The sequence below is a fragment of the Symphalangus syndactylus genome, chromosome 1, assembly GCF_028878055.3.
Source record: "Symphalangus syndactylus isolate Jambi chromosome 1, NHGRI_mSymSyn1-v2.1_pri, whole genome shotgun sequence".
NCBI lineage: Eukaryota > Metazoa > Chordata > Mammalia > Primates > Hylobatidae > Symphalangus > Symphalangus syndactylus.
Genome location: NC_072423.2, coordinates 40,686,676 through 40,701,099, shown reverse-complemented (window position 1 = coordinate 40,701,099; position 14,424 = coordinate 40,686,676). Strand labels below are relative to the sequence as shown.

The 14,424-nt window shown below is 41.6% G+C and overlaps 1 protein-coding gene across 2 annotated transcripts in view; it reads right to left on the bottom strand.

Moving 5' to 3' along the window:
• Positions 1–14,424, bottom strand: part of EPG5 (ectopic P-granules 5 autophagy tethering factor) — a 122,262-nt gene that overhangs the window by 85,095 nt on the left and 22,743 nt on the right. For both annotated transcript variants that reach the window (XM_055233424.2, XM_055233427.2), the window contains exons 8-11: positions 12,813–12,927; positions 11,956–12,106; positions 8,390–8,545; positions 3,751–3,908 (exon numbers count right to left, since the gene is read on the bottom strand). In XM_055233424.2, coding sequence (XP_055089399.2) covers positions 3,751–3,908; positions 8,390–8,545; positions 11,956–12,106; positions 12,813–12,927 — 580 coding nt within the window. The remainder of the gene's footprint in view (positions 1–3,750; positions 3,909–8,389; positions 8,546–11,955; positions 12,107–12,812; positions 12,928–14,424) is intronic.

The window sequence follows — 14,424 nt, the reverse complement described above, 5'->3', positions numbered from 1 at the left end:
AATACTAATGAATGTCATGAACAATATAATAAATGTGATATGTTTTGCCTATATCGCAAAGGATGTTGTATAAGCAATACTAAATTCTGCCATTAGGAAGCAATATTCACAAATATACATGACAGTAAACTACATGCAAAGTTCTACAGCAGAAAGGAAAAAAAGCCCATTTTAAAAATATATGTGCTTGGCCGGGCGCTGTGGCTCACACCTGTAATCCCAGCACTTTCAGAGGCCGGAGGTGGGCAGATCACTTGAGGTCAGGAGTTTGAAGCCAGCCTGGCCAACATGGTGAAGCTCTATCTCTACTGAAAATACAAAAATTAGCTGGGTGTGGTGGCACACACCTGTAGTCCCAGCTACTCGGGAGACTGATGCAGGAGAATCACTTGAACCTGGGAGGCGGAGGTTGCAGTGAGCCAAGATCACACCACTGCACTCCCGCCTGGGCAACAGAGCAAGACTCCATTTCAAAAAAATAATAATAATAAAATAAAAAAAATATATATATATATATCCTTGATGGAACTTTTCACAGTAAGAAGGCAACAAGCCAATAATTCTTTTCACATTTACACATTTGAGAAACCAAGGTAGATAGCTCACCAAATTTCCTGCATTTTCAAAATAACTCTGGGACATTTATCAAATCAATTTTCATTTGCCATCTCCAAATTGGATTTATAGTGGAAATTATTACACAGAGCATTCCCAGAATAATGAAAATTGGCATGATCATTCTGACTAACATTGTGAAAAGATATTTAAAAAGAAAAAAAAAGAATTATCATTCAAACTTACAATGTTTAAGGTACAAATCAAGGAAAAGGCCTTATATTTTAAATAATTCTATAGAAAAAACAATAGGAAGGTGAAATAACTTTCTAATTAGCTTTTAAAATATTAACTATAAGGACAAACAAACACATTTCTATATTTATTTATCATCAAATTTGCTTATGGCTATACTTTACTAGTAGTCAGAATGTTGATCAGACTAGAAATAAACAAAAAGAAGCCAAATTAAAACAGACCGGTTTTTAACAATCACTGCTGAGAAATCTGCTAGTCAGGAAATCTTAAAACTAGTTAAAATTTGTTCCCTGGAAACTGATTTCAAACTCACTCTACTCCCATTACCACAGATAAATAAGAACTGGTTATAAAGAACAAGCACTTCTGGCATTTATTAAATATAAAAAGTGAGGAAGGTAAAATATGTTAGGAGGCTTTATTCTTTCACAAACAATAAAAATCAAGCCTCCTAACAAAATTGGTATATAAAAGATTAAGCAAAGGAGAAAATGAAAAAACAGCAAATTACAGCAGGAGGGTCAAATTTTGGAAAGACTCCACTCTCAAGGCTAGAACATAATAAGGCAGATGAAACTTCTCTACTGTGCCACTAACTCCTGTGTCAGGTGATACAGGCCCCAAGGGAGATAAAGATAAAAGTGCCATGGGAGCCTGGAGTCCAGACAGAAAACTCCAGCAGCAGGATCCAAAGCTCCAGGGCAAGGCAAGGCTGCTACTGCCACTTTAGGGTCTGGAATCACATCCACTACAGAGCTGAGCTGTTTGACATCGGCTCCATCTGCCACATGCTAACACAGAGCCTGGAGGATAGTAAGTCCGCAATGAAGGGAGATGACACTACAAAGGAGAAGTACCCAGGACTCAGGTATACAAAGAAGTGCTGCTGACCATCCCAGGCACTTCCAAAGGAAATGTCTGCTTCTGTGTTAGCTATTTCAACCACAGAAATAGCTGCCAGAGGACAGACAATGGCTGTGAGACCTCTCACCTAGCTCAGTCGTAAGCCCAGGTCCAACCATGGCAATGGTCTAATAGAAGCACTGCCCCCAGGACAGTGGAGAAGCATTTTACAAAGCAGAATAATGTAAAGGAATCCAGAGCTACCACTAAAAAGATAAAAAGAAAAACGGAAAGAGACAAAAGAGGATGCATGCCGAGCCCCATAAAAGAAAAAAACACAAACAGAAGAATAAAGACATCAATCTAGAGAGACAGAAACGGAGGCTGGGTGCGGTGGCTCACGCCTATTATCCCAGCATTTTGGGAGGCCAAGGCAGGTGGATCACTTGAGGTCAGGAGTTCAAGACCAGCCTGGCCAACATGGTGAAACCCTGTCTCTACTAAAATATAAAAATTAGCTGGGCATGGTGGAGCGCACCTGTAATCCCAGCTACTCGGGAGGCTGATGCAGGAGAATCACTTGAGCCCGGGAGATGGAGGTTGCAGTGAGCAGAGATTGCACCACTGCACTCCAGCCGGGACAAGGCTCCAATTCAAAAAAAAAAAAAAAAAGGAAATAAAAAAATAAATCATGAAAGTCTGCAGAAACTACTTTGCAAACAGTAGAGGCTCAAAAATTTTTAAAGTAATATATTTTCTTTTAAGTGATACAGACATTTAAAAATTTGGAAAACAGCCTTTACTTCCTGCTGTGAAGGAAAAAACATTTGGAAAATAGAATTATCTTTGGTGGTTTTTTTTTAATCTTGTATTTCAGTATATTGTCTATCATTTTTTAATGTATAGGGTAGTTTTTTAAAATCACTACAACATACATCTAATTAAATAGTGTTTTTCACTTTGAACATTATAATTTTGTTATAAGTAAATATCCTGGTCAGGCACGGTGGCTCACACCTGTAATCACAGCACTTTGGGAGGCCGAGGTGAGCAGATCACCTGAGGTCAGGAGTTCAATACTAGCCTGGGCAACATGATGAAACCATGTCTCTACTAAAAATACAAAAATTAACCAGGTGTGGTGGCATGGACCTGTAAGCCCAGCTACTCAGGAGACTGAGGCACTAGAACTACTTGAACCCAGGAAGCAGAGGTTGCAGTGAGCCAAGAGCGCGCCACTGCACTCCAGCCTGGGTGACAGAGTGAGACCCTGTCTCAAAAAAATAAATAAATAAAAATAAATAAATATCCTACAGTTTAGAGACGGTATCATGCAAAAACTTAAGTTTTCACCAAAATTAATTTTTAAAGTACACCTGTCTACATCTTTAGTTCATAAAAACAATACAACTTTAAAAAAAAAAACAGCAATAAAAGAAAGATATGGCCGGGCGCGGTGGCTCACACTTGTAATCCCAGCACTTTGGGAAGCCGAGGCGGGCGGATCACGAGGTCAGGAGATCGAGACCACGGTGAAACCCCGTCTCTACTAAAAAATACAAAAAATTAGCCGGGCGTGGTGGCGGGCGCCTGTAGTCCCAGCTAGTTGGAGAGGCTGAGGCAGGAGAATGGCGTGAACCCGGGAGGCGGAGCTTGCAGTGAGCCGAGATTGCACCACTGCACTCCAGCCTGGGCGACAGACCGAGACTCTGTCTCAAAAAAAAAAGAAAGATATTAGAGGAATGGCTAGGCACAGAGCCATAAAAAATTTCTAGACAATTAATACATATCTGTTAATACAACTGTCAACTAGAATAATTTCACGTACACACGCAAAAAAGTGCTTCCTAAAAATTAGAACATTGTGTGTATTGGCATACTGTTTGGGACTAATCAAATTTTGATTTCAGGTATGCTAGTTGCTATTTAATACATCAAAACTGTAAAGCAGTCTCTTGAATTTCAAAATCATTACACTTGAGTATGCAGAGTAAAACATTTTCTCTTAGTCCTTCTAAAAGTAAAAATTAAGCCCTGAAGAGAAGCACAAAAAGATAGGGAGAGCTGGACGCCAACTGCTCGGCGGGGCTGTACCTTGGAGCTGCTGCTTGCACTGGGCGGGCTGCAGGGAGGAGGAGAGCTGCTGCAGGTTCTCGCTCTCCACCTGGTGCATGAGGTAGAAGAGCTTCCACAGCATTTGCACAGACAGAGTCCCAAAGGGCATCTCGGACATAAACAGCCAAATGCCAAGTCTGCATGTAAGCAGAAATCATTTTATTTATTAATCAGCTTCATTACACTAAGAAAGTAGACAAACCATTGGCTCTCAAGGAAAAAAAGATTCTTAAATCACACTACAATTTTTCTAATATGCTTTAGTCATAAACACCTCAAGGATGGCTAAGAATAACAGCAAATACAAACCACCCAGTCTGTGCCAGGGACTGTTCTAACCACTACAATGTGTGCACGTGTGTGTGTATACATATATGTACAATATCAACTCAAACCATCCTCACAAAAACCAAGACAATAATTATGGATATGGTCGGACGTGGTGGCTCACGCCTGTAATCCCAACACATTAGGAGGCCGAGGCAGGTGGATCACTTGAGGTCAGGAGTTTGAGACCAGCCTGACCAACACAGTGAAACCCGTCTTTACTAAAAATACAAAATTAGCCAAGCATGGTGGCACATGCCTGTAATCCCAGCTACTTGGGAGGCTGAGGCACGAGAATCACGTGAACCCCGGAGGTAGAGACTGCAGTGAGCCAAGATCGCACCATTGCACTCCAGCCTGGGCAACAAGAGTGAAACTCCATCTCAAAAATAATAATAATAATTATTATTATTATGGATATTAGCACCAACACACAGGCTACTAAGGCACAGACAGTAGTGGGTGGCAGAGAGGTCAGCTGTGGATGTGTGTGTCTGAGCACACATACAGGTACGCGTGTGCACACAGAAACATGTGCAGTGGGTGGGAGGAAAATCAAAATCCATCCAGTACTCCTCTCCGAGCACTGAACAAAGTTCAAACTCCTCAGCCCACACTCAAAGGCTTCCACGGTATGGCTCTGACCCATTTCCAACCAGAGCCCTCTCTGCCTTCCTTCAGTTACCACTGCATTCCAACAAGCCTGGAGAGACCCCACACCTCCAGGCTGGCTCCTTCCATGAGTCGAACTCTCCTTGGACTTCCTCCTCTGCACTATTACAGAACTCCATCCATACCTGACCTTGCCATCATCATACTTTCTGCCAGTGACCCTCACACTGTAGTGGCAGAAAAACCACCTGCAGACTTTGTGGAAAATGCAGATTCCCAAGCCTCACCTATAGAGACCATGATTTTGTAGGTCACAGCTGGGGCACAAGAATTTACACCTTTTATAGTCACCCTTGGTGACTCAGACTCAAGTGATTCTTAAAACACAACGTGAGAAACACCTCAAGGTACTGTAATTTACATATAACATACTAACCTAACAGCAATTTGAAAGCAGAAATCAGGTCTTGTTCATTTTTATATAAACCAGTTTATAACTAGAACATTGTATTTTAATTATCTGCTATCTAAACCAGTATCTCAAAAACAATCAGCACTCAATAGATGCTTATTAAAATTGTATGTGAATGTTATTGCAACTAAAAAAAAACATGTATCAGGATGGTGGCCACGCCCCAAGTCAGAATCTGCTAAGGAATGGCCGGGTGCGGTGGCTCACGCCTGTAATCCCAACACTTTGGGAGGCTGAGGCGGGCAAATCACTTGAGGTCAGGAGTTCGAGACCAGCCTGGCCAACATAGTGAAACCCCATCTCTACTAAAAATATAAAAATTAGCCGGGCACAGTGGTGCGTGCCTATAGTCTCAGCTACTCGGGAGGCTGAAGCAGGAGAATCGCTTGAACCCAGGAGGCACAGGCTACAGTGATGGTGCCACTGCACTCCATCTTGGGCGACACAATGAGACTCCATTTCAAAAAAAAAGAAAAAAGAAATCTGCTAAGGAATGTATAGCAACTTATCTGCTATTAAATTTTAAAAAAAATTTTAAAAAATAGGAGGCACTCAAAGCTTTGCCATATTTGAGGCACAACTACTACAAATTATCCAATTACAAATTATCTAATTACAAATAAACCAAATTTAAGAAAAAAATGAATAGTGTATGCCTAATCCACATCTATGAACCTAAACAGGCAACTGGTAGCTCAAACCCACACTAACCTAGACTCTGGAAAAGCCAGCTAGACTCCTGACCAAGAGATTAAGAAACTTCTCTAAGGTCAGGTGGGCCAGGTTTCTATCTTATTAATTAATTATCCTAACACTTCACATGGGACCTGATGCTGTTTTATAACCCCAAACAAAGAAGGAAAACTATAGAGGACTTAAAAGTAGTATCACGAACAGGGTGTATTTCAGGCTATAAAATTCCCTATATGGCAGACATTCAGGAAGTCTGGCATATACATACATATATATATACACACACACACACACACACACACACATATATACACACACACGTATATATTTATATAGGTATTTATATATATACATATACATATATATATATTTTGAGACAAAGTCTTGCTCTGCTGCCCAGGCTGGAGTGCAGTGGTGCAATCTCAGCTCACCGTAACCTCCACCTCCCGGGTTCAAGTGATTTCTTTTGCCTCAGCCTCCCGAGTATCTGGGACTACAGGCACCTGCCACCACGCCTGGCTAATTTTTGTATTTTTAGTAGGGATGGGTTTTCACCATGTTGGCCAGGCTGGTCTCAAACTCCTGACCTCAGGTGATCTGCCCACCTCAGCCTCCCAAAGTGCTGGGATTACAGGCGTGAGCCACTGCGCTCAGCCCTGGCTTATATTTTTGTTGTCTGTCTTTTAGTATAGTTTTGTTTTAGCCTGAAGGGATAGCTATTGCCAGAAATTTCCATTTGAGTGCCAAATAAATTTAAATTTCATGGCTTTAAATATCTGGTTCTCATATAATTTGTTTCCTAAAATAAACTTAAGAACAATAGCTGTCAACATTTTAAAACAATTATCTTTGTGAATTATATACACAATGTTACAGGAAGGGTTCACAGCTCAATATATAAGCCCTAGTAAGTAACTAGCATGAGAACTTTGCCTCTCTGCCAAGCAAGCACAAGAACAAGTGACAGATCAGAGAAGGAAGACTCCTCCCATGCAGCAGGCCGGCGTCAGTGGGCAGGTGCTACTGCACTGATGCCCTGACACAGTCCTGAACAGGATTTGTGCATCTCATGAGACTACCAAATTTATGGTATAGGTATAACAGGAGTAATCTAAAGATAAGGCCAGGCGCAGTGGCTCATGTCTGTAATCGCAGCACTTTAGGAGGCTGAGCCAGGCAGATCACTTGAGGTCAGGAGTTCAAGACCAACCTGTCCAACATGGTGAAACCCCGTCTCTACTAAAAACACAAAAAATTAGCCGGGCATGGTGGCAAGCGCCTATAATCCCAGCTTTGAACCCGGGACATGGAGGTTGCAGTGAGCCGAGCTCATGCTACTACACTCCAGCCTGGGGAACAAAGTGAGACTCCACCTCAGAAAAAAAAAAAAGATAAATTTCTATACCCAAGTTCTGTTTAAGTTAGACTCATGCCTTCACAGTGTCTAAAAGTGGTTAACACTTAGCTAAGAACTCTTGATCTTTCTCTAAGTCTCTAGATTATTCTATTCCCCATATGAAACCACACGAGAACAACCCCCACTTACATTTGAAAAGTCCTTTATGGTTTAAAATGTATTTCCTCATATTACCACAATTCACCCTCATCACATATCCATGAGGTTAATGGAACAGTAGTATCATTATCACCATCTCCATTTTATAAATGAAGAAAGTGAGACCACAAATATTAAGTGACTTTCCCAGGGTAACAGTAAATGACAGACCAAGACTCAAACTTACTATACAACACAGAATAAACCAGGGGCTGAGGTTAAGAGTCACATGGCAAGAGGGAGTGTAGACAGCTAGCTCAGGAGAGGGCCAAAGCAGAGGAGAGCCAGAAGTTCATAAACACAGCTGGGTGGGGGTGGTGGCAGCCCCGCATCTCCTACTGGAGGGCATAATCCTGCAGCAGAGCCCACTCCTCAACTTGGCCAGTGGCTCAGGGAAGACAGTACAGGATGCACAGCTGTGCCCCTGCCTATGCCTCAAACAGGTCCTAGGCTATAAGCAGCAGCACAGACAGCATGATCAAAGACAGCATTTACAAAGCTAAGACAGGGAACCAAGATCCATGACATTCCCAGACCTTAAAACCCTTACAGGAATGCAAATTGAACAATAAAATCAGCAAATCATTTGCACCACATGCTGCACACCTACTGCATCTCACTGCAGGCAGTGCAGTGGGTATGTGATAGATAGAATCTATCCTTGTTTTCCCCTGCTCAAGGCTGCCCCAAAAGTTCAGGGTGGCAAAAAACTGAGACACCAGAATAGTGTTGTCTTAAAACAGAAAGAAATTGAGAGAGAGAGAGAGAGAGACCATTTCAGTCAACAGGTGGGTACTACAGATAAGGAAACCAAGGCCCAAGAATTTGCCCTCAATAAGAAATAGATGAAATATACTAAGAAACTATTATAAGAGACCTACTTAAGTGGCTTTCACTTGAATAGTTCTTACTAGTCAGGAAGTTACTTTTCACTAAATATCATCATATGTCTTACTTACCTTTTGGCCTTCAGCACATGTAGGACAGCCCTCAAAAACAGCTCATCAAATTCAACCTGTAGTTTCTCCATACAGTAGGGCTGCTGGGCCACTCCTGAGCCTTGATTATGGCTCACATACTGTGCCCAGTGGTCACTTACATAACCAAGGGTCATCCTGAGCATGAGGAAAGATAATACAGTACTTTTCATTAGCTCAATATCTGCATCTTTATATTAAATTTACAACATTCACTTATTCAACACATATTTATTGAGCACCTACTATCCACCTACTATTGCCCAGGTTCTGAAAGTAATGAAATGGGGTAAATAAAATCCTACCTTCATGGAGCTTATATTTAGTGAAGGGCAAAGAGGCAACAAATAAAATAGTGATATATAGTCTGTCACATGGTTGTAAGTGACACTGAGAAAAATAAAGCCAGAGAAGGGAATAAAGTATGTCTGGAGGTGGAGGGGTGGGCAGGGTAAGGAGGTGGGTTGGGAGCACGAAAGGCCTTACTAAAGAGGGACATTTGATAATGTCTGGAAAACAGTGAGGAATCACAAGAATGTCCATGAGAAGAGTGTCCAAGTAGAAGAAACAACCAATGCAAAAGCTCCGAGGGGTGTCAGGTATGTTTAGGAACAGCAAGGAGGCCAATGTGCTGAGAGGGAGACCGGCTGGCGATGAAATCAGAAAAGTGGCAGGAAACCAGATCGTGAGGGGCCCTGCAGGCCACTGTGAGGACTTCGGCTTTTTCCCTGAGTGCAGTGGGGAGCACAGCAGGGTCCTGGGCAGACAGTGAATAGGCTGACTCACAATTCATAAGGAACGCTGGCGGTTTAAGAATACACTGAGGTGGGGAAAGGGCAGACGCGGGTGGTGGGCAAAGTCAGAAGCAGGAAGATAAGTCAGGAGGTTTAGGAATGAAATGGGGTGCTAGCAGTGAAGGCGGTAAGAAGCAGCTAGATTCTGGAAAGAGCATGTTTCATTGATTCAAAATGCATGTCTTTCACACTAATGTCTCTGCAATTAGAACGTCCGAATCCATGTTAATATTAATGATGTGATGCCATAATTTGGCAGCATTTTCCCTATGTTAGTGGCATATAAAATGTATCTTAAAAAATAATTGGTGATATTTTAGATTTGATAAAAGATGGTATTTTGATGGTGGAGATGATAAAATTTGCAGTTAGATTGAATGTGGGGTATAAAAGAAAGAAAAGCCACAGGTGCCACCAGGTGTTTTGGCCTGAGAAACCAGAATAGAGTTGCTACTTAATGAAACTGGGAGGAGTAGTTTGGGAGGTTGGGAGAGTGAGTTCACTTTGAGAACATTATGTTACAATGTTAATGAGTCATCCAAGTGGAGGTGCTCGGTTGGTAGCTGAATATACAATGTGTTTATGAGAGAGGTAAGGGCTGGAAATATAAGTCTGAGAATTGTAACAGTGTTTAGATATTTAAAGATGAATGAATGATGTCTCAAAAAGCAAGTGTAGATAAAGAGAAGAGAGGTCCAGGGACTGAGACCTGAGACACTCTAACATTAAGAAGTCTGGAAGTGAGAATGAAACAACCGAGGAGGCAGAAAAGGGATTGTCAGTGAAATGGTGGAGAAATCAGGAGAGTGTGGTATCCTGGAAGCCAAGCAAAGAAAATGTTTTAAGGATATAATGATCAACTAACTACGAGAAAGGCTGCTATGTAAGCTACATATGAGATGCCAAGTAGGATGAAGAGACCTAGAACTGGCCACTGGATCAGGAGCACAAGGTTCATTAGAGATCTTCATCTGTAGGAGCTGTTTGGGTAGTGGTGGGAGGAAATGCAAGTTCAAGTAAGGATGGAGGAATAAAATGGGAACGAATAGACGATCTGAAGGCAAGCCCTTATGGGAAATTGTTCTGCAATTAGAAGGTATGAGAAGAATCTGCACTAGATACAAAGAAAAGTAAGCAGATGGAAAGAAAAACAAAGAAAGAATAATCATAATACATTACAGCTGTTATTTACACAGTAATGTAAACAGTGATCTTAAAACAGTAATGATACCAACGTCCTTCCTATAGAGTTACTGAGATAATAAAATGAGAAATCACAGTCCTGGCATACAGTAAGCATGCAATCCTACATCATATATGTGAGCTTATGGACAAATTTTATTTATGGTCTTATTTATTAAGCAAAATCAGAAAACAAATGTCTGGATGGACTTCTGTTAATAACATGTAGATGGGCTTTTAGCTTTTAACAAATTTATCTCCAAGTCACCAGCCATCCTCCCTCCCACTATCTCATTCTCCTAACTCTATACTCAAAGCTTTCTCTAGACCTCAGAAAGGACCCCCAGGCCGGGCACAGTGGCTCATGGCTGTAATCCCAGCACTTTGGGAGGTCAAGGCAGGCAGATCACTTGAGGTCAGGAGTTGGAGACCAGCCTAGCCAACATGGTGAAACCCCATCTCTACTAAAAATACAAAAAATTAGCTGGGCGTGGTGGCACACACCAATAGTCTCAGCTATTCGGGAGGCTGAGGTGGGAGAATGGCTTTAATCTGGGAGGCAGAGGTTGCAGTGAGCCGAGATCGCACCACTGCCCTCCAGCCCGGGTGACAGAGTGAGACCCTGTCTCAAAAAAAAAGAAGGGACCCCCACCCTTTCAGGGCATCCTATAATCACTTGACTGATTTATAAAGCTAATGGATACATATGTAAAATAAATGAATTAGGCCAGGCACGGTGGCTCACACCTGTAATCCCAGCACTTTGGGAAGCTGTGGCTGACGGATCACTTGAGTCCAGGAGTTTGAGACCAGCCTGGGCAATGTGGTGAAACCTCGTCTCTATTAAACATACAAAAACTAGCCAGGTGTGGTGGTGCGCACCTATAATCCCAGCTACTAGGGAGGCTGAGGCACAAGAATTGCTTGAACCCAGGAGGCGTGGGTTGCAGTGAGACGAGACCATGCCCACTGTACTCCAGCCTGGACAAAAGAGCAAGACTCGTCTCAAAAAAATTAAAAAAAGATAAAATAAATGAATTAAAAGTAATTTTGTTTTGGAAGCAAAAGTAAGGAGGGAGAGAATTTTTGTAGTTTTATGGAGTTTCTTTTGGGTGGGGAAGGAAGTTGAATAACAGCATACGTATATGCTATAAGAAATGACCCAGTAAAGACAATTAAAATTAATAAAGCAGAAAAAAGAGTATAAAATTAATTCAAAGAAAAGCAGTACATATGCTCTAAATTTATTAAGACAGTTGAAGCAGTAAGAGCCTGCATTTTCCTAGATGCCTTCTCTCTCGCCCAGACTTCAACCCAGCAACAGCTTTGGGGATCTCAACTCCAAGAACAATCATCTAGCAAGCCAGTTAAATCTGAGATAATTAACGAAATATTCTAACTGGAAGCAATTATGAAATTCCCATCTTATAGATGGTGAAGAAAAAAATCTTAACTTTTATGAGAAATAAGACCTGAGGTTTACAACTAAAATGTCCATCATCCCAATTATGCAGTATCTGTGTCTGACTAGGGTGAAAGGAACAGAGAAGGGCAGAGCAACAGCAGTATTACCTGATCATATAACCAATTCGCTTCACAAACTGCCTATAGCGTGCTCTATTAAAGGTTTCTAACCCCACAGCCAGAAGTTCCACTAGTGAGTTGGCAAAGGCAAAAATTTTCATCATCTCTTGAGGTCTTGTTGTTTCAGGTAAATAATCACCTAGAAGTTAATTAGATAAAAGAAAAAAATCATAATTACTATGAAAAAACATGAACGGATACAGCTATATAAATATTTTAATGAGGACTCAAAGCCAAGATGGAGACGAACTGACAATCTCATTGCTCTGGCTCCCATATCAACATGAAATGGGAAAAAACTTGAGATAATATGCCAAATTAAAAACAATTTATTTAAGCTGGGCAATGCACAAGCTAGTTAGCTTTCTCACATTTAAGCACCAAGTGGGAAATTACAAGCACAAGAGAAGCCTAGAACAGCTAGGCACAAGAAACCCGAGTTGGAGCCTACACAAGAAGTAAGACTCAGGCCAGGCACGGTGGCTCACGCTTGTAATCCCAGCACTTTGGGAGGCCAAGGCGGGCGGATCACAAAGTCAGGAGATGGAGATCATCCTGGCTAACACGGTGAAACCCCGTCTCTACTAAAAATACAAAAAATTAGCCAGGCGTGGTGGCGGGCACCTGTAGTCCCAGCTACTCGGGAGGCTGAGGCAGGAGAATGGCGTGAACCCGGGAGGCAGAGCTTGCAGTGAGCCGAGATTGTGCCACTGCACTCCAGCCTGGGCAACACAGCAAGACTCCATCTCATTCAAAAAAAAAAAAAAAAAGAGAAGACTCAATGCAGAGTTCTTGTGTTTACACTTGCCACTACCACATTTTACACATAAGAGAAATTAGTCTACCTTTTGCTTTAAACCCAAGAAGATGTTGAAAGAGTTCATGAAAGGGGAACTGTGCTAAAAGGGTAACCAAATCCTCTTCATTAAGGAGAATCCAACTGGTCTCAGGGTCTTCATCCTAAGGGAAAAGACAAAAAGTCACGTCAGCAGATTTGATCAGATCACACTATGATCTAGAGTTACAGGAGCTAAATTATCACAGGTCTCAATAGTATACATGTGATATCCTCATGAGTCTTCATGGACCTTTTCTCCAGGACAGAAATTTATAGTATCAGTTCCACAGATAGTTACACAGTAAATCCTCTGAAATTGCAAGCACAATTTTATATGTATCTGGGTCATAGCCAGTGACTGAAACTGCTCTCATTAAATGTCCATCCCAAAGAAAACAGAAAAAAAGAAATCCTCTAGAGTGAGGACCTTACAGGGATCAGTGCTTTGATAACATCAATTAAAGAACCACAGATGGGCTGGGTGCAGTGGCTCATGCCTGTAATCCCAGCACTTTGGAAGGCTGAGGAAGGCAGATCACCTGAGGTCAGGAGTCCAACAGCAGCCTGGGCAACATGGTAAAACCCCATCTCTACTAAAAATACAAAAATTAGCCAGACATGGTGGCATGCACCTGTAATCCCAACAACTTGGGAGGCCAAGGCATGAGAATTATTTGAACCTGGGAGGTGGAGGTTGCAGTGAGCCGAGATCACACCATTGCACTCCAGCCTGGGTGACAGAAAGAGACTCCATCTCAAAAAAAAACAAGAACCATAGATGAGAGTTCAAAGTTATGTTAGCTGCAATTCTCTTCTCCCAAAACCAAGATCTATGTAGTATGCAACAGACTTAATACGAAGCAATTGACATTTGCTATAGGTGACTAAAGTTCTGTTGTCAATTAGTGCTGCCAAAAGCAGTATAAAAATAACAGTGGTCATACACAAAGATTACATAGGGGAAATCTTTGCAGTCTTTTTGTTTGACACAGAGCACTAAAGTCACCTTAGAAACCAAGTTGATTCATGTCCTAAGATACGCTACCATTAAAAAGGGAAGGAAGTAAAAAGATCCTGAGAACCTGAAGAATATATCACCTCAATTTCAAAAAGGGACTAACGCAAATCATTCATAATTTCCTTAAGCCACTCAATTTTTACACTCTTATTATGTGTCTAAAATGGCTAACGAACAAGCATTTCAGAAACTCTACTTAAGGCAGTAGTTCTCAACTTAGCCATTCTCAACTCAGCTGTACATTCAACCCCCAGGGAGGCTTTTAACTATTTGGATGTCTGGGTGTGGGCCTGGGCAAGGTTTGCAAGTTGCTCAGGTGATTCTAGTATATAGCTAGTATCAAGAAACCACTGATGCGGATAATTCAGAGTGCCTTCCTCCCTACAGCCTTTTCTGAGGCAGTGGCACTCCCAACTTTCTCATCTACTCCCCAAGTTCTTGAATTCACTGAATATTTAGGGAGTGTTAAACAGGAGCCAGGCACCAATGCAGGGTGAGATAATTAATCAAATATTTTGACTGGAAGTATTTATAATGCCTAATCATTACAAGTAATTATAATGCTCCTTAATCATTATCTGTCTGGGATTAAATGCAGGAA